The 18,869-nt window shown below is 44.0% G+C and overlaps 1 protein-coding gene and 1 pseudogene across 1 annotated transcript in view; both read left to right on the forward strand.

Annotated features, from left to right (window-relative positions):
- Positions 1-6,410: 6,410 nt before the first annotated feature.
- LOC100966513 lies at positions 6,411-12,510 on the forward strand (annotated as a pseudogene).
- Positions 12,287-18,869, forward strand: part of RUFY1 (RUN and FYVE domain containing 1) — a 69,355-nt gene continuing 62,772 nt past the window's right edge. The window contains exons 1-3 of the mRNA XM_003799148.3: positions 12,287-12,805; positions 15,017-15,134; positions 18,379-18,480. Coding sequence (XP_003799196.1) covers positions 12,646-12,805; positions 15,017-15,134; positions 18,379-18,480 — 380 coding nt within the window. The 5' untranslated portion in view covers positions 12,287-12,645. The remainder of the gene's footprint in view (positions 12,806-15,016; positions 15,135-18,378; positions 18,481-18,869) is intronic.

An 18,869-nucleotide genomic window follows, 5' to 3' on the forward strand; every position in this document is an offset into this window, starting at 1 on the left:
CAGCAACCTCCAACTCCTGGGCTCAAGCAAGTCTCCTGCCTTAGCCTCCCAAGTAACTGGGACCACAGGCGCCTGCCACAAGGCCTGGCTATTTTTTGGTTGCAGCCATCATTGTTGTTTGGCAAGCCCGGGCTGGATTTGAACCCAGCACCTTAGGTGTATGTGGCTGGCGCCTTAGCCACTTGAGCCATAGGTGCCGAGCCTCCTAAACTTTTTAACTGAATTTTTAAACTGAAATTTAATAATTTTTAATTGAGGCTCGGCACCTGTGGCTCAAGCAGCTAAGACGCCAGCCACGTACACCTAAGCTGGTGGGTTTGAATCCAGCCCGGTCCTGCCAAACAACAATGAAGGCTGCAACCAAAAATAGCCCGGTGTTGTGGCCGGTGCCTGTAGTCCCAGCTACTTGGGAGGTAGAGGCAGGAGACTCGCTTGAGCCCAGGAGTTGGAGGTTGCTGTGAGCTGTGATGCCATAGCACTCTACTCAGGGGGACAGCTTGAGGCTCTGTCTCAAAAAAAAAAAAATTTAATTGAATTAAAAACTGAGTTTCTCAGTTATGCTGGTAGCCTGTATCTGGCTAGAGGCTACTGTATTGGACAGCATAGTGTAGAACATTTTCATCTTCATAGAAAGTGCTGGGGGACATCTGAGTAAAGTGTCCAGTGCTTTCTTTTCTTTCTTTTTTCTTTTTTGCAGTTGTGGCCAGGGCTGGGCTTGAACCCACCACTCCTGGAATATGGGCTAGCGCCCTACTCTTTGAGCCACAGGCACCACCCTAAAGACCAGTGCTTTCTAAGAAGCATTGTAGTGTGCCTTTGAGGTTTCTTGATTCCCTCCCATCCACTGGTACATTTGCTATATATGTCAGCATTGACTCCAGAATAGTGAATTTCGGGACTTTCAGTACTTATGAAGAATTGAGTAAGGTTTAATAACTCCTGGCAATGAAAAGTTGGACTAGAGAGTGATGAGGGAGCCTCTTCAGCCCAGAAATCTGCTTGCCACAAACTTGACACCTTTTCCAGACTTTTCCACAAAGCTGTGGATGTTTGATTGTATACCCATTGACAGTCCTGAAAGTCAAGGCTTGAGGTCTTCTGGAGGCCTCTTAGACAGTTCATAGCACAGAGTAAGCAAATAATAAATTTTAGCTGTTTACTAATAAAATGTATCCGTGCTAGCTGGATTTAGTGGCTCATGCCTGTAATCCCAGCACTTGGGAGGCTGTGGTGGTAGATTGCCTGAGCTCACAGGTTTGAGACCAGCCTGAGTCAGAATGAGACCTCATCTCTAAAAATAGCCAGCATTGTGGTGGGCACCTCCCAGCTATTTGGGAGGCTGAGACAAGAGGAACTCTTGAGCCCAAGAGTTTGAGGTTGCTGTGAGTCATGAAGCCATGGAATTCTACCCAGGGTGACAAAGTGAAACTCTTGTCTCAAGAAAAAGAAATTGTCAGTGCTTAGCTCAGAACAGGATTTGTTGAACAAATGTATATGTGAAAAATATGTTTTCCAACTATAGTAGTAATATAAACAATAGCCAACACTTAGATTGTACTTCCTGGGTGCTAGGCATTAGTCTTAGATCTTTACATCTATTCATTCATTCAGTCCTCACAGTAGTCCTAGGTAACAGCAGCACTGGCTTCATGGGTATGCAGTCAATGCAGGCTTTGATCAGTGTGGTCAAAAGGACCAAGTACTCAGAAGTGCCTCTGCTTGAAATTCCTTTTCTTTTTAGAGACAGGATCTTGTTCTGTCACCCAGGCTTGAGGATGTAGTGGCACAATCATTCTTCACCACAGTTTCATACTTCTGGACTCAAGTGCTCTTCCTGCCTCAGCCTCTTAAGTAGCTGGGACTACAATACAAGGTCATCCCCCTGCACCCTGCTAGAGACATTTATGTATGTGTATGTATGTATGTCAGAGTCTTGCTCTATAGCCTAAGCCAGAGTACAGTGGTGTCACCATAACTCACTGCAACTGCAAACTCATGGGCTCAAGTGATCTTCCTATTTCAGCCTCTCAAGTAGCTGGGACTACAGGTGAACACTACCACACTGGGGCAATTTTTCTGGTTTTTTGCAGAGATGGGGCCTCGCTTTTGCTCAGGCTAATCTCAGAATTCCTGGCTTCAAGCAATTCTCCCACCTTACCCTCCCAAGAGTGCTAAGATTACAGCAAGTGCTAGAGGGCTAAGATTATAGGCCTGAGAGCCACCAAGCCTAGAGTTATTTAGAGAAGCAGTGAGGTTATGACTAACGGCATGGGCTCAAGAAGCAAACTATCTTGTTTCAAGACCTGGTTCTACCCCTTCTAAGTAACTTGGTCTATTACATAGGCCAGCTAAATAATTTGTGGGGCCCAGTGCATAATTTGGGGCATGGAGCAAAATGAAGTCATCCTTTACTTCCTGTAGCCTTACTGGATTGCCCTTCCCTGCAGGGATCAGGTGGTTGTGAGTCCCCTGCCTACTTGTTTGCCTAATACACTATGGTACCCATCCTACCCTGACATCCTGAGAGCACAGTCCCAACCCTTCCTGGGCCAGCTGTTGATGAGATCAGGGAGGGGTAAGGAGAGGCCTCAGAGCAGCCTGAGTGGACCCCAGGGGGCTGAGGATCTGTCTTAGGAAGCCAGTGGAAGGTGGAACCACACCTGAACCTGGCTTTAAGGCCTCCATACACACTCCTTTGTCCCACTGGATTTCATTTAAAAAACAAATTCAAAGATAAAATTGTTAAGAATTTCAGGGCTGGGCAGCTCTTGTGGCTCAGTGGGCAGGGTGCCAGCCCCATATACTGAGGGTGGCAGGTTCAAACCTGGCCCTGGCCAAACTGCAACAAAAAATAGCCAGACATTATGGCAGGCACCTGTAGTCCCAGCTATTCGGGAGACTGAGGCAAGGGAATTGCCTAAGCCCAGGAGTTGGAGGTTGCTGTGAGCTGTGTGACACCACGACACTCTACCGTGGGCGATAAAGTGAAACTCTGTCTCAACAATAACAAAAAGAATTTCCAGGCTGGGCATCATGGCTCACACCCATAATCCAGCACTTTGGTAGGCCAAGGTAGAAGGAGTGCTTCAGGCCAGTTTTAGACCAGCCTGGGCGATATAGCAAAATCCCATCTCTACAAAAAAAATTTAAAACTTACTTAGTGGGGTGGCACACATGCCTGTCGTAGGGGGACAGGGATGGGAGGATAATTTTCATCCAGGAATTTGAGGCTGCAGTGATCCACTATTGCACTCCAGCCTAGGCAACAAAGGGGGACCCCATCTCTAAAAATAATTAACTTTCGGCCAGGCACAGTGGTTCACACCTGTAATTCCAGCACCCTGGGAGGCCCAGGTGGGTGGTTTGCTTGAACTCAGGAGTCCAAGACCAGCCTGAGTAAGAGCAAGACCCCATCTCTACTAAAAATAGAAAAATTAGCCAAGCACCATGGTAAGTACTTGTAGTCTCAGCTACTCTGGAAGCTAATACAAGACGATCACTTGAGCCCAGGAGTTTGAGGTTGCTATGAGCTGTGATGTAACAGTACTCTACCCAGGGCAACAGAATGAGACTCTGTCTCAAGAAAAAACTAAAAAAAAAAAAAAAAAAAAAAAACCAGGCCAGGCCTGTTGGCTCATGTACCATGGAAGGCTGAGACAAGAGGATCACTTGAGCTCAGACGTTCAAGACCAGTCTGAACAAAAGGTAGACCCTGTCTCTACTAACAATAGAAAAATTAGCCAGATATCTCAAGAAAAAACTAAAAAAAAAAAAAATCAGTATAATTGGGATATTCATTACCATGAATATTTGTCTTTATGTTAGAAATACTCAAGTTGGCGCCTGTGGCTCAGTGGGTGGGGTGCTGGTCCCGTATACCGAGGGTGGTGGGTTCAAACCTGGCTCTGGCCAAATTGCAACAAAGAAATAGCCTGGTGGTGTGGCTGACGCCTGTAGACAAAGCTACTCCTAAGCCCAGGAGTTGGAGGTTGCTGTGAGCTGTGATGTCATGGCACTCTACCGAGGGTGATAAAGTGAAACTCTGTCTCTACAAAAAAAAAAAAAAAAAGGGCGGCGCCTGTGGCTCAGTGAGTAGGGCACCGGCCCCATATACCGAGGGTGGCAGGTTCAAACCCTAGCCCCTGCCAAACTGCAACAAAAAAATAGCTGGGCGTTGTGGCAGGTGCCTGTAGTCCCAGCTACTTGGGAGGCTGAGGCAAGAGAATCACCTAAGCCCAGGAGTAGGAGGTTGCTGTGAGCTGTGAGGCCACAAGCTCTACCAAGGGCGATAAAGTGAGACTGGGAGACTCTGTCTCTAAAAAAAAAAAAAAAAAACACAAAAGAACATTCAACTGCTAGTAAGTCCTCCTCAGAAACTGTCTCCAGTGCTACTTACTGTATCTTTCCTAGGATGTGCAAACAGGGCTATGTGTTGCCTTTTAGCATGATGCCTCCTAAAATATAAGTAACAAAACCATGTTGTAAGAATTAACGGTTGCCAAGTACAACGTCTTACACATGGGTGCTTACTAACAAAGGCATCCTTTCATTTTAAAATTATGTAGAAATATGACTTTCTATTTTCTTCCATGGCAAATTTTATTTTCCAAGTATAACTAATAGTGCAGCTTTTTCCAAACTGCAGTAAACATAGTAACTTTTTCCCCTTTGCATTGCCAAACTCCTTAAAGTGAAAATTCTTGAAAATTAAGAACTGTTTAAAACATTTTTCTTCCTACTGATATAGGTTAGCACCATATTGAGCTAACCAAATTTATAAACAGGCCATGTGAGGTGGCACACACTTGTGATCCTAGCACTGTGGGAGGCTGAACAGGAGGATAGCTAGAGCTCAGGAGTTTGAGATTTGCCTGAGCAAGAGCAAGCAAGACCCTCATCTCTACAAAAAGAAAAAATTAGCCAGACATGGTGGTGCACACCTATAGTCCCAGCTACTCAGAGGCTGAGGCAGGAAGATTGTATAAGCCCAGGAGTTTGAGATTGCAGTGAGCTGCAGTGATGCCACTGCACTCTAGCTGGGGTGACAGAGTGAGACTCAGATCTCCAAAAGAAAAAGAATCAGTTACTCTTCTATAATTCAGAACCCAACAGCAACATCTATTGAGCCCCACTGAGACTGGGTATGTTCTCTCTAGCTCATTGTCTCAACAGCTTCATTCATTTATGTTATAGGACCCACTCTGGAAGATAGTCAAGGTTGAGATCCCTGACCAGACTGTTTATTTGAAATTCAGTAAACGTAGAACTTTGTGATATCCTGTGTGTTGTGTTGAACCATTATTAATGAATCTTAGAGATGTTCCCAAAGACCAAGGTCACAAAGCTGCTAAACCAGCTCTAATGTTCCATGCCTGAGTACAAATGGGCACAGGCAACCAACAACAGGGAACTCGAGGAGATGGCTGCAGAACACTGCCACAGCCCCAGAAACAGTGGTAAGAGCCACTGCCACCCAGCACTGACTGCCTGGGACACTCATCTTGACATTTTTCACTTATATGATCCCCTAAAAAAATCTCCAACTTTAAAAGACAACATATAAAATTCTTCATCGTAATTTTAAAGTTACTCAGATTCATTTTCAGGTTTAGTGTCAATATTGACTTTTTAAAATAAAATTGTTACATGATTCTTAAAAGTCTATCAGCTGGTATGGAAACACCTTAATGAACTCAGAACCACCACCGTAGATCTTAAAAGTAAATAGTTATTTAACTTGAAAATTTTACATTTTCTCTTTTATTCCTTGAACCCGAATTTCCATTCTACTTCTGGTACAGACTTTTATCTTAATGTAATAGATTTATATGTTTTTTAAAATGTTACAGGTCATCATAAGTCTCAGCAAAAATATATAAATAATTAAAATTTAATAGATTTTCCTTGTGGTTAAAGCTCCAAGAGTATAAAAAGTTTTTCTTCCTTTCTTTTTTTTCTTTTTTTTTTTTGTGACAGAGTCTCACTATGTCGCCCTCAGTAGAGTGCTGTGGTGTCATAGCTCACAGCAACTTCAAAGTCTTGGGCTCAAGCAATTTCTTGCCTCAGCCTCCCAAGTAGCTAGGACTACAGGCACCTGCCACAATGCCTGGCTAGTTTCTGTTGCAGTTGTCATAATTGTTTTAGCTGGCCCTGGCTGGGTTTGAACCTGCCACCCTCTGTGTATATGGCTGGCGCCATAACCACTGTGCTACAGATACTGAGCCAAAAAGATTTTCCTTCTTGAATGAATTACCATTCAATTTATTATTGATGCCACATTGATAACAGGAACATAAGCATAGTTTTTATAAAGAATTATTGGTTTCCCTAAGTTAACATGGTGTGGCCAGCTGTCACTGAGGTGCCAGTGAGCAAAAGGAAGCAAGAGTTTGCCCAAGATCATCTTAGCAATGGCACTTCTGTTGCCTTTCCAGAAGTTGTCAGTTTGCAGGAACCCCAAGTGTAGGTTGGCAGCCCTCTCAACCAGTTTCCAGCCAACAGACCCTTAGGAAAATGAAGCTGTTGCCCCAGAGTTCACCAGCCAGAATCCCTGGAATCTTAAGCTCTTAGCGATAGTCAGGAAAGAGCAGAGTTGGAGGACAGTGCAGTCCTCCTGTGAGTTCTGGCACAGGTTACAAGGTGTAAGACCTCAGCATCACATAGAAATATTTGTTGGGGCCGGGCACGGGTGGCACACACCTGTAATCTAGCACTCTGGGAGGCCGAGGCGGGTGGATTGCTTGAGCTCATGAGTTTGAGACTAGCCTGAGCAAGAGCGAGACCCTGTCTCTGCTAAAAACAGAAAAACTGAGGCAAGAGGATCGCTTGAGCCCAAGTTGGGGTTGCTGTGAGCTATGATGCCAAAGCACCCTATGTAGAGTGACAGCTTGAGACTCTGTCTCAAAAAAACAAAAAAAAACAAAGGAAGAATTTATTGAGCATCAAAATGGCCAGGCTGCAGTTTTGGCATCCACCTGTGAGTGGGCTATTTAAAAGCACCTTTATAGTATCAGAAATGTGGTGGCTTGTGAAGAATACAGGATGAGTGCTGACACAGAGATGCATAAAAGCAGGAATCAACAGGGCAGCACCTGTGGCTCCAGGAATAGGGCGCTGGCCTCATATGCTGGGGGTCGTGGGTTTGAGCCTAGCCCCGGCCAAAACTGGAAAAAAAAAAAAAAAAGGCAGGAATCAACTTCATAGGCTACCAACCAACCCCTTGGGAGGTAGCCGCAGACTCTAAAGAGTGCCATGACAGAAGGTGGCATGGTTCTAGGGCAATGGTTCTCAACCTTCCTAATGCCACAACCCTTTAATATAGTTCCTCATGTGGTGGTAACTCCCAACCATAAAATTATTTTCATACACCTGTATTTGTATGGGGTGTATGTGATGGTTTTCTGTTTTGTTTTGTTTTTGAGACAGAGCCTCAAGCTGTTGCTCTGGGTAGAGTGCCGTGTCATCACAGCTCACAGCAACCTCTAACTCCTGGGCTCAAGCAATTCTCCTGCCTTTGCCTCCCAAGTAGTTGGGACTACAGGTGCCTGCGCAACGTCTGGCTATTTTTTGGTTGCAGCAGTCATTTTTGGCAGGCCTAGGCTGGATTCAAACCTGCCAGCTCAGGTGTATGTGTCTGGCACCTTAGCTGCTTGAGCCACAGGTGCTGAGCCTATATAATGGTTTTAGGCAACCCCTGTGAAAGGGTCATTCAACCCCCCAAGGCTGAGAACCACTGTTCTACAGGAACCTTGGACAATCTGTGAATAAAATAGAAACATTAATTGTTTTGAATGTGATAAACCTTGTCAGCTGTGATAGCCACCAAAAGAACTTCTAAAAGAACAACCAACTTGGAAGTTTATAGCAATAGCATTATAATAGAATAATGTTTGTAGTTAAGATCATATCCCTTCCTCTTGTGTGCGTATATTTTTTTAAAATCAAGGTTGAAATTCTTTCCCTCTTTTGGACATGAAGGAACCATCTATGGAAAGCAGTCATGAGATGAATGGTATTTGTTTTTATCATTAGCATGTATCTACAGATGAACAGACATGACTGATGGCTAAAATGTGATATATTTCAGCACTTATTTATTTATTGAGATAGAGTCTCACTTTATCGCCTTCTGTAGAGTGCTGTGGTATCACAGCTCACAGCAACCTCCAATTCCTGGGCTTAAGGTGATTCTCTTACCTCAGCCTCCCGAGTACCTGGGACTACAAGCACCTGCCACAATGCCTGGCTATTATTTTGTTTTGCAGTTTGGCTGGGGCCGAGTTCGAACCTGCCACTCTTTGTATATGGGGCCAGTACCCTACCCACTGAGCCACAGGTGCCGCCCTCAGCACCAATTTAGTCCCATTTTTTCTTACAGATATCCCTGAGAAACCTGGTTCACATAAATAATAGAAATGTACAGTTTTATTATAGCAATGTTGCTTTTCTTTGAAATCTCCTTCCAAGTTATAGGCTCCAAATCACATTGATATAATATCAAAAATTAGGCTTGGCTTCTGTGACTCAAGCAGCTAAGGCACCAGCCACATACACCTAATCTGGTGGGTTTGAATCCAGCCCAGGCCTGCCAAACAACAATGACAGCTACAACCATAAAATAGCCGAGCGTTGGGCGGCATCTGTGGCTCAAAGGAGTAGGGTGCTGGGCCCATATACCGGAGGTGGCGGGTTCAAACCTGGACCCAGCCAAAAACTGCAAAAAAAAAAAAAAAATAGCCAAGTGTTGTGGCAAGCGCTTGTAGTCCCAGCTACATGGGAGACAGAGGCAGGAGAATCGCTTGAGCCCAGGAGTTGGAGGTTGCTATGAGCTGTGATGCCACATCACTCTACCCAGGGCGACAGCTTGAGGCTCTCTCTCAAAAAAAAAAAATTACTTTCTGTTCTTTTGTTTTTCTTCAAAGAAATAATTGAAAATTACCTAATTTACAACCTAATCATGTTAAACAAATTTCTCGACTTTTGGGAAGTTACCAAAAAAAGCTTTTACCAAGATTTGTCAGCTCGGCACCTGTGGCTCAAGTGGCTAAGGCACCAGCCACGTACACCTAAGGTGGCGGGTTCGAATTCAGCTCGGACCCACCAAACAACAACAACAGCTGCAACCAAAAAATAGCCGGGCGTTGTGGTGGGCACCTGTTGTCCCAGCTACTTGGGAGGCTGAGGCACGGGAATCACCTAAGCCCAGGAGTTGGAGGTTGCTATGAGCTGTAATGCCAAGGCATTCTACCCAGGGGGACAGCTTGAGGCTCTGTCTCAAAAAAAAAAAAAAAAAAAAAGACTTATCAAATGATAACTATACTTTGTTATTCTTTCACCTAGCACCTTGCTTACTGGAGGATACTCAAAACATTTGGAGACATCTAAATAGTGCTTATTTCATTACACTTACTGCCAATACAATATTTTTTGACAAAAGGACTTAGTTTACCAGGAACTTCAAATCTATTTTTATCAAAACCTTGAAGCTGCAGTTTTGGCTGATTTAATTTATGGAAACTGTCCATCAAGTTAATGGCACATCCTAGGGATGCAAACTGTAAGTGGCTCAAAACAATTACATGGATTTGTGGGGGTGGCATGTTTAACTTTCTACTCACTGGAGAGCTAGAGAGCACTCCTCTCCCCCAAGACCAGACTTAACTAAGTACCATAAAGTAAGGAAAAACTGGAAACTCTTCATGTTTTTAGTTACTTGAATAATCTTCAAAGGAGGCTTCACCTCCTATTGGAGTGTGGGACTTTCTGCACCCCTGGTCACTGCATCAAGAAGATGGTGTGGGGCGTGAGTAAAAACAGTACCTATGAAACTTGAGGATCTGGAAATTGAGTTCCTTTAAATCTCTTACCATGCCTAGTCCTTGGTTAAGACTTAAGTGTAGGGCGGCACCTGTGGCTCAAAGGAGTAGGGCACTGGCCCCATACACCAGAGGTGGTGGGTTCAAACCTGGCACTGGGCAAAAACTGAAAAAAAGACTTAAGTGTATATTTATTGTTATTTGACGCAGGGATCCTCAGGGGCTTTGGCAGATTTCCTTTCTTTTTTTTTTTTTTTTGAGACAGAGCCTCAAGCTGCTGCCTTGGGTAGAGTGGTATGGAATCACAACTCACAGCAACCTCCAGTTCCTGGGCTTAAGCGATTTGCTTGCCTTAGCCTTCCAAATAGCTGGGACGAGGTGTCCGCTACAACGCCTGGCGGGTTTTTGTTTTGTTTTGTTTTGTTTTTGGTTGTAGTTGTCACTGTTTGGCAGGCCCCGGAACCTGCCAGCTGGAACCTGCCAGCTCTGGAATCCTGCCAGCCCCAGCTGGATTGGGACCTTGCCAGCTACAGGCACTGAGCCCATGGTGCCTTCTTTAAGTATAAATCTCTACAAATTGTTTCTAGGGTTATCGTTCCCTTCAGTGTTTCTCCCTCCTCTTGATCAGGTTTTACAATTTTTATTCCCTTTGCCAATCGTCCATTTCATTAAAGTATTTAAAATTTACACACTTAATACATAGGATTCTCTTGAAATTTAAAGATAATTATACCACTCCCATCCAAATGCTTTACTTAGGCCAAGCGTGGTGGCTCACTCCTATAATCCCAGCACTTGGGAGGCTGAGGCAGGTAGATTTCCCTGAGCTCACAGGTTGGAGACCAGCCTGAGCCAGAGCGAGATCCCATCTCTAAAAAATAGCTGGGCATTGTAGTGGGTGCCTGTAGTCCCAGCTACAAGGGAGGCTGAGGCAAGAGGATCTCCAGCCCAAGAGTTTGAGGTTACTGTGACCTAAGATTCCGTTGCACTCTGCCAAGGGTGAAGTGAGACTCTGTCTCCAAAAAAAGCAAAACAACAACAAAAAAATACTTAACCCACTTTTCCCATTCCACAACCAAAATACTTAGATCGTTTTTTTCCTTTCCCAGCAGCTCTATCTTCTTGGATTTTGTGTGTCAGTATCATTTACTTAAGACCGTTATTATAAATTCAGTGATCACATCGTTCTTAGATTTAACTATAGCTAAACACTGCATGTAAATATGTATACATAAGCTCTTCTTGTGTAGCCATACTGATGCCCATGAAATAAAACAAAGGATTAGTATCCAGAATATACAGATTACTAAGAGAAAGGCAAGCAATTCAACATGAAAAGTAAAAGGGGAGACGAGTTACAGAAGAAATACTCGCGAGAGCTGCCAATGAAAACAATACGCTCTCTCCCTGCCGCGATCTTATTGGCAAATGTTGAGGCTGAAGGTAGGCGCTAGCGACCAGCACAGCCCTGGGAGGCCTCGCTTCACACCTGGGGTTAGTTTTCCTTCCTGGACTCTTTAGTTTGGAATCTGATTTTTTCTAAATTTCTAGCATGCTGGCTTACTGAGTTTGAGAAGCACTTGCCACTTACCACAGGTATCTGGTATCAATTACGGACTGACATTTTTACTTGAAACACGGCAACAAAGTTAATGGTGCTGTAACTGAGTTCATTTGATTCTAATGTTTTGGGGAGTTTTTTTGTTTTTTTGTTTTTGTTTTTTGTAGTTTTTGGCCAGAGCTGGGTTTTGAACCTGCCACCTCCGGCATATGGGACTGGCTCCCTACCCTTTTGAGCCACAGGCGCCGCCCGATTCTAACGTTTTTTCTTACAAAAATCTGTGTGTAAAACTCGGAATTGCCCACTAGCCGTGGACGAAAGATGAGTAACAAGAATTTGCGTCTGGGCTGGGCACAGCCGCTCACACCTGTAATCCGAGCACTATGAGAGGCCAAGGCAGGTGGACTGCTTCAGCTGAAGAGTTGGAGGCCAGTCTGAGCAACAGCCCCGTCTCTACTAAAAATAGAAGAAGTAGCCAGGCAGGGTGACGGGCACCTGTAGTCCCAGCCACTCAGGAGGCTGAAGGGGGAGGATCACTTGAGCCCAGGAATTTGAGGTTGCTGTGAGCTAGGCTGACACCACAGCACTGCCGCCTGGATAATAAGGAGAGACTGCCTAGACAAACAAAGAAAAAGAACACCAAGAATTTGATTCTGGAACCCAGGGTAACAAACTTTTCCGCTGATCCTTGGCTGCCAGCGTCAGACAAGAAAACTTGACAGAGAGGACCGGGGGAGAGAACACTCCGGTCGGGGAGAGAGAAAGCAAAATGGCTTTCATAAATTCCGTGGGCGTGACGTTGAGCTGGACTTGTCCAATAGGAATCTCCAGGGGGCTGGACGCTCTGCCTGCACGCCTTCTGCCTTGCGGGGGCAGGGCTTTCTGAAGTTTGCGCCCTTCCATTGGTCGGAAGTGGACTGGGTTGCGGGAGGGACCAATCGTGGTGAGTCTTGGTAGAGCCGTCGCCGTAGCAACGCGCGGAGCCACCTGGGAGAGGCCTCTGGAGTCGGAAACCTAGTGATTCTCTTCAGATCCAAGGCCCGGGCGGTACAGGTGGTGGTGTGGCCTCCGGGCACCAAGGACCAGTTGGCCGCGAATCCCATTTATTCGCTGGCCAGCACGTCCGCTCCCTGAACCGACCGCCTGGACTCCTGCCTAAGCCCGTCTTTCCTCTACTGCCCAACATCCAACCTCCCCACCCGGGACCGCGCTCAGTTCACTAACGAAGCTGTCTGTCTTTACTTCTGTCCTACAGCTTCCAAGTGCCAGATGATGGAGGAGCGTACCAACCTTATGCACATGATGAAACTCAGCATCAAGGTCTTGCTTCAGTCTGCCCTGAGCCTGGGCCGCAGCCTGGATGCAGACCATGCCCCCTTGCAGCAGTTCTTTGTAGTGATGGAGCACTGCCTCAAACATGGGCTGAAAGGTGAGCCTGAGGGGCGTTCGGGAGCTTGGAAATTTGGTATAGGTGTTGGGTCAGCATTCAGTCACCCGTGTCAAACATTGTTGTGGGTGCTGGGGTAATGGCAGTGTACAGAACAGACAAGGTCCCTGCCCTCGATAAGCGACATTCTAGAACAGCCCTGCCTGGTGGAAATGGCATGCAAGCTACACAGGCAATTTTTAATTTTTGGTAACCATGTTAATAAAAAAGTTTAAACATTATTATGAAATTTAAAGATTAAGTGTATTTTATTGAACCCAGTGTATCCAAAATATATGACATAATCAGTATTTAAACGCCTTAGTAATGAGATATTTCTGTCCTTTTTTATAGTAAGGCCTAAAAATCCCCTGTGTTTTACACTTAGCAGCACATCCCAGTTCAGTTACTCAGTTCCAGTAGCCATATTTCAAGTGCTTAGTAGCACATGTGACTAGTGACTGCCTTGGACAGTGACGTTCTAGAGGACAAAATAGACAATAAAGGCAGAAACAAACATAGTTTTAAAATGCTACAAATTAAAGGGAACAAAACGAGTTAAGTAATAGAGAATCAAGGAAGGAACTTTTCAGTCTGGGTAAGAGGGGAAGATCTTTCTGAGAAGGTGAAATATGAGCCAAGATCCAAAGGAAAAGCAGCTGCCAGCTATGCAGACATTTGGGGCAAGAACATTTAGCTTAAAAACAAACAGATGTAAAGGGCAGAGGTCCTGAGTGGGACCAGCCTTGGCTTGAGGAAGACTCTAGGTAACTGAGGTGTGCTAAGAGAGAGAATGCGAGGAGATACAGTCAGGAGAGTAGAAGCAGCTGCATATAGGCTCTTAAAGGTTGTGGTGAGGAGTTGGGTTTATTGTAAGTGTATTTTAAATAAAGGAGAAATGAGACTTAGCTTGCATTTTTTTTTTCTTTTTTTGAGACAGAGTCTTAGTATGTCGCCCTTGGTAGAGTGCTATAGTGTCACAGCTCACAGCAACCTCAAACTTTTGGGCTTAAGTGATTCTCTTGCCTCAGCCTCCCAAGTAGCTGGGACTACAGGCGCCTGCCACACGCCTAGCTATTTTTTTGTTTAGGTTTCCCCCGCCCCCCAGTTTTGGCCTGACCAGGCTTGAACCCACCACCCCCAGCGTATGGGGTGGGTGCCCTATTCCTTGAGCCACAGGTGCCACCCCCAGGGCTGGGTTCAAACCCCCAGCCTTGGTGCACGTGTCCAGCGCTGTAACCATGGTGCTACTGGCACCCAGCCGAACTTGCTTTTTGGTTTTTTTTTAAAGCAGTTTTTGGTGAGGGCTGGATTTGAATCTGCCACCTCCAGCATATGGGGCCGGAGTCTTACTCCTTTGAGCCACAGGTACCGCCCCCTAGATTGCATTTTTAAAAGAACTTCTAGCTATATGGAGAATATATTGCAAGAGTGTGGAGGAGACAACACTAGGAGCAGGGACCAATATTATAAAAGTATCAAACAACACTAGATGGAGCTGGAACATATTCTTAGCAAAGTATCTCAAGAATGGAAGAAAAAGTATCCAATGTACTCACTCAGCCCTACTATGAAACTAGTTTCATATGAAAGCTATAACCCAATTATAGCCCAAGAATAGGGGAAAGGGAGGGGCGGGGAGGGGGCAGGATAGGTGGAGGGAGAGTAATTGGTGGGACCACACCTACGGTGCATCTTACAAGGGTACATGTGAAACTTACTAAATGTAGAATATAAATGTCTTAACACAATAACTAAGAAAATGCTGTGAAGGCAATGTTAACCAGTTTGATGAAAATATTTCAAATCGTATATAAAACTAGCACATTGTACCCCATGACTGCATTAATGTACACAGCTATGATTTAATTTTTAAAAAAGTATCAAACAATAGATGATGGTGATGATTTGAGAAAAATTAAGCAGGAGAGAAAATGGGGAAGGATTTCACAGGTGATCATATGAGGCAAGTATTATATTCCATGGGCAGTAACTACTTAGAGAAAACATGTATTAGGCATATCAGAGGAACTGTTGCCAGAGGAAGGGAGAGCTAACTTGCTACTTGGCCTTTCCCAGTCCCTAAGACTAAATCAGAAGGATTAAGCACTGGAGCTCTGCAGCTTTCATTTTTCTTTGGGGAGAGAAACTGTGGTTCCCTTAAGAAATTTTGCAACCTGTTCTTATGGATAACACTTTTGTTTTCCCTTTTAGTTAAGAAGAGTTTTATTGGCCAAAATAAATCTTTCTTTGGTCCTTTGGAGCTGGTGGAGAAACTTTGTCCAGAAGCATCAGATATAGCTACTAGTGTCAGAAATCTGCCAGAATTAAAGTGAGTGAAAGGGGTTGCATCTATTTGATGTTTCTTTAAAAACTCCCTGTCATTTGCCCTTTTCTCAATTCTTTGCTGATCAAACTTTTTCTAATTTGGAACAAACTGTAGCCATGAACTTCACTGTACAACAGAGGGAGACTGTCTCAACAATAACAACAACAAAAGAAAGCAGCAGAATTATTTATTTTTTTAGAGACAGAGTCTTACTTTGTCACCCTCGGTAGAGTGCGGTGGCATCACAGCTCACAGAGACCTCCAAGTCCTGGGTTTAGGCGATTCTCTTGCCTCAGCCTCCCGAGTAGTTCAGAGCACAGGTGCCAGCCACAACTCCCAGCTATCTTTTTGTTGCATTTTGGCTGGGGCCAGGTTTGAACCTACCACCCTTGGTATATGGGGTCGGCACCCTACTCACTGAGCCACAGGAGCTGCCCAGCAGAACAATTTAGATGATAGGATGATACGCCACACTATAAAGGATATTTTAATCTTAATTATATGAGGGGAGGTTAAATTCTAGAGATATTTCTCCCAGGATGCAAAATTCATCCTGCAAGTCTCAAACAACCTTAAATGATCCACTATCCCTCCTAAATGTTAACTTTTGTTAACATTTAATGAAAAAGTAAAAACATTGCATCTCTTTTTTTTTTTTGAGACAGATTATATTTTTACTTGTTTGAAAGTGAATCTTTCACTGTTACCATATAAGGAAGAGGGAATGGGAAGGTGAAAGAGCACTGCAACTGTGTGCCTTTTAATACTTTCTGTTTGTTTGTTTTTTGAGACAGAGCCTCAAGCTGTCAGGTAGAGTGCTGTGGCATCACAGCTCACAGTAACCTCAAACTCCTGGGCTTATGTGATTCTCTTGCCTCAGCCTCCCTAGTAGCTGAAACTACAGGCACCAGCCACAACGCCTGGCTATTTTTTGGTTGTAGTTGTCATTGTTGTTTGGCAGGCCCAGGCTGGATTGGAACCCTCCAGCTCTGGTATATGGGGCTGGCGCCTTAGCCACTTAAGCTACAGGCGCCAAGCTTACTTTCTGGTTTTTAAACTAAATGAAGGTATTGTTACCTATTCCAAAAAACTTCAGTATTAAACTGTATATGCTGTTTTTGACATTTAAGTTTAAATTTATATGCTGTTTTTGACATTTAGAGTTTAAACCTTTTTATATCCACAGTATCGGTTATTTTTTTTTTCCAGACAGGGTCTCACTATGTTGCTCAGGCTGATCTCAAACTGCTGGGCTCAAGTGATCCTTCCACCTCAGCCTCCCAATAAGCATCATTTTTTTTGAGACAGAGCCTCAAGCTATCCCCCTGGGTGGAGTGCTGTGACATCACAGCTCACAGCAACCTCCAACTCCTGGGCTCAAGCAAGTCTTCTGCCTCAGCCTCCCAAGTAGCTGGGACCACAGGCGCCCGCCACAATGCCTGGTAATTTTTTTTTTTTTTCGGTTGCAGCCGTCATTGTTGTTTTTGGCAGGCCCGGGCTGGATTCAAACCTGCCACCTTAGGTGTATGTGGCTGGTGCCTTAGCCACTTGAGCCACAGGCGCCAAGCCTAAGCAACATTTTTTAAATGGCCAAATACTATTCTGTCTAATAGCTAATGTGTTCAAAGTCAATCTCCCCTTTAGATTCTCATTATCACAAACAGTGCTGTGGTGACCATTCCCAAATGTACCTTTTGTCTCTATTCTAAGTTATTTCCTTAGGATATATTACTAGATGTAGAATTTTAATAACCTGTTGTCATTAAATTGCCTGGTACCCTACCCACTCCCAAACCCCAGGAGTTGCACATGTCAGCCTCCACTTTTCATGTCCCAAGATTAATCCTTCTGAGCCTGGCTTCTGAAATCACTGAGGATGCATTCTGACTCTTTTAGTATGCATGGTCTTTGGCCCAGAGAGCTTCCATTTGTGTAGGTTATTAATTACAGCCTTTCCTTTACCACTTTCTTGGATGTTACAAATGCAGTTACTTTCTTAGAACAGAATTTTTTTTTCTTTAACAGTTTTAAGTCTACAACTGGGAGACTTGACTTTTCTTTTTTCTTTGTCTTTTTTTAGAGATGAGGTCTTGCTATGTTGTCCAGGCTGGAGTGCAGTGGCTATTCACAGGTGCAGTCACACTGCAGCCTTGCACACTTGGGCTCTAGCATCCCTCCCACCTAAGCCTCCTGATAGCTGGGACTACAGGCGAGCACCACTACACCCAGCTTTTTCTTTCTTTCAATGTTTAACTTAGGTCTTTTCACAATTGTACCTTTGAGATTGGTCATACAATAGTGTGAATTTACCTAACCCTACTGAAAACTCTACACTTAGTTAAGATGATAATTTTTTTTTTATGCAGTTTTTGTCCAGGGCAGGGTTTGAACCCACCACCTCTGGTATATGGAGCCAGCACCCTACTCCTTTGAGCCATAAGCGCCACCCAAGATGATAAATTTTATGTTGTAATTTGCCACAATTAAGAATAAAACATAAAATTGTACCTTTAAGCTAATGCCTTAGAAATCTTGTGAGACTTCAACACTGTATCAAGTCTGCATTAGTCCTTTTTTTTTTTGAGACAGAGTCTTACTGTGTCACCCTTGGTCGAGTGCTGTGGCATCGTGGCTCACAGCAACCTCAAACTCTTGGGCTTAAGTGATTCTCTTGCCTCAGCTTCCCAAGTAGCTGGGACTACAGGCGCCCATCACAATGCCCAACTATTTTTGTTGTTGTTGTTGTTGTTGTTGCGGTTGTCATTGTTGTTTAGCTGGCCTGGGCCAGGTATGAACCCACCAGTCTTGGTGCATGTGGCTGGCACCATAACTACTGTGCTGCGGGCACCGAGCCTGCATTAGTCTTTTAAAAAAATGTTTATCCATTATACAAAATCTATCCTGTTATTTCCTGGCTCCCTGTGTAATTTTATGAATATATGCAAAACATTATCTAATTGTATTTGCTCCAGAAATCAGATTCTTGTGGTTTAAATTTTTCTCCTTTTGAGTTGGAAAAAAAAAAATACATGCCCCAGTACAAAATTCAAATAGTGCCCAAAGGTATGAAGTGAGTCATTTCTCTGCCTGCCCGGACTTTGCATTCCTCCTTCCACCCAAAGCAGCAGAGTATTCTCTGCATTCACAAGCAGGCAGTAGAACATGTGTATCTCAATAGCTAAATTGAGAGTTGTCTGTGTTTGTTGTTATGTTACACCACAACAGTTTGACAATGTTTGAATTCCAGGACTGCTGTGGGAAGAGGCAGAGCTTGGCTTTATCTTGCACTCATGCAAAAGAAACTGGCAGATTATCTGAAAGTGCTTATAGACAATAAACATCTCTTAAGGTATTATGTCACCTATCTGTTCTTATGTGTTGCCTTGTAAATAATTAAAACATAGTTCTGTAAATGATTTTGTATAAAAGGAGAGTGTATAAAGCTCACAGAAATTTATGACTGGTTCATTTTTGATGCTTACAACTATATGAGAAAACATAATTATTATAAAAGAAATTTTCTCTAGACTCTGATAATTTACAAGAGAAAACTCTGTTTGTTTGTTTGGTTTTGATTTTTTTGAGACAGAGTGTCACTATGTAGCCCTCAGTAGAGTGCTGTGGTGTCACAGCTCACAGCATCCTCAAACTCTTGGGCTTAAGCAGTTCTCTTACTTCAGCCTCCCAAGTAGCTAGGACTATAGGTACCTACCACAACACCCAGCTATTTTTTTTTTT

Source organism: Otolemur garnettii, unplaced genomic scaffold (genome assembly GCF_000181295.1).
Source record: "Otolemur garnettii isolate 467f Iridium unplaced genomic scaffold, OtoGar3 scaffold00146, whole genome shotgun sequence".
Classification (NCBI taxonomy): Eukaryota; Metazoa; Chordata; class Mammalia; order Primates; family Galagidae; genus Otolemur; species Otolemur garnettii.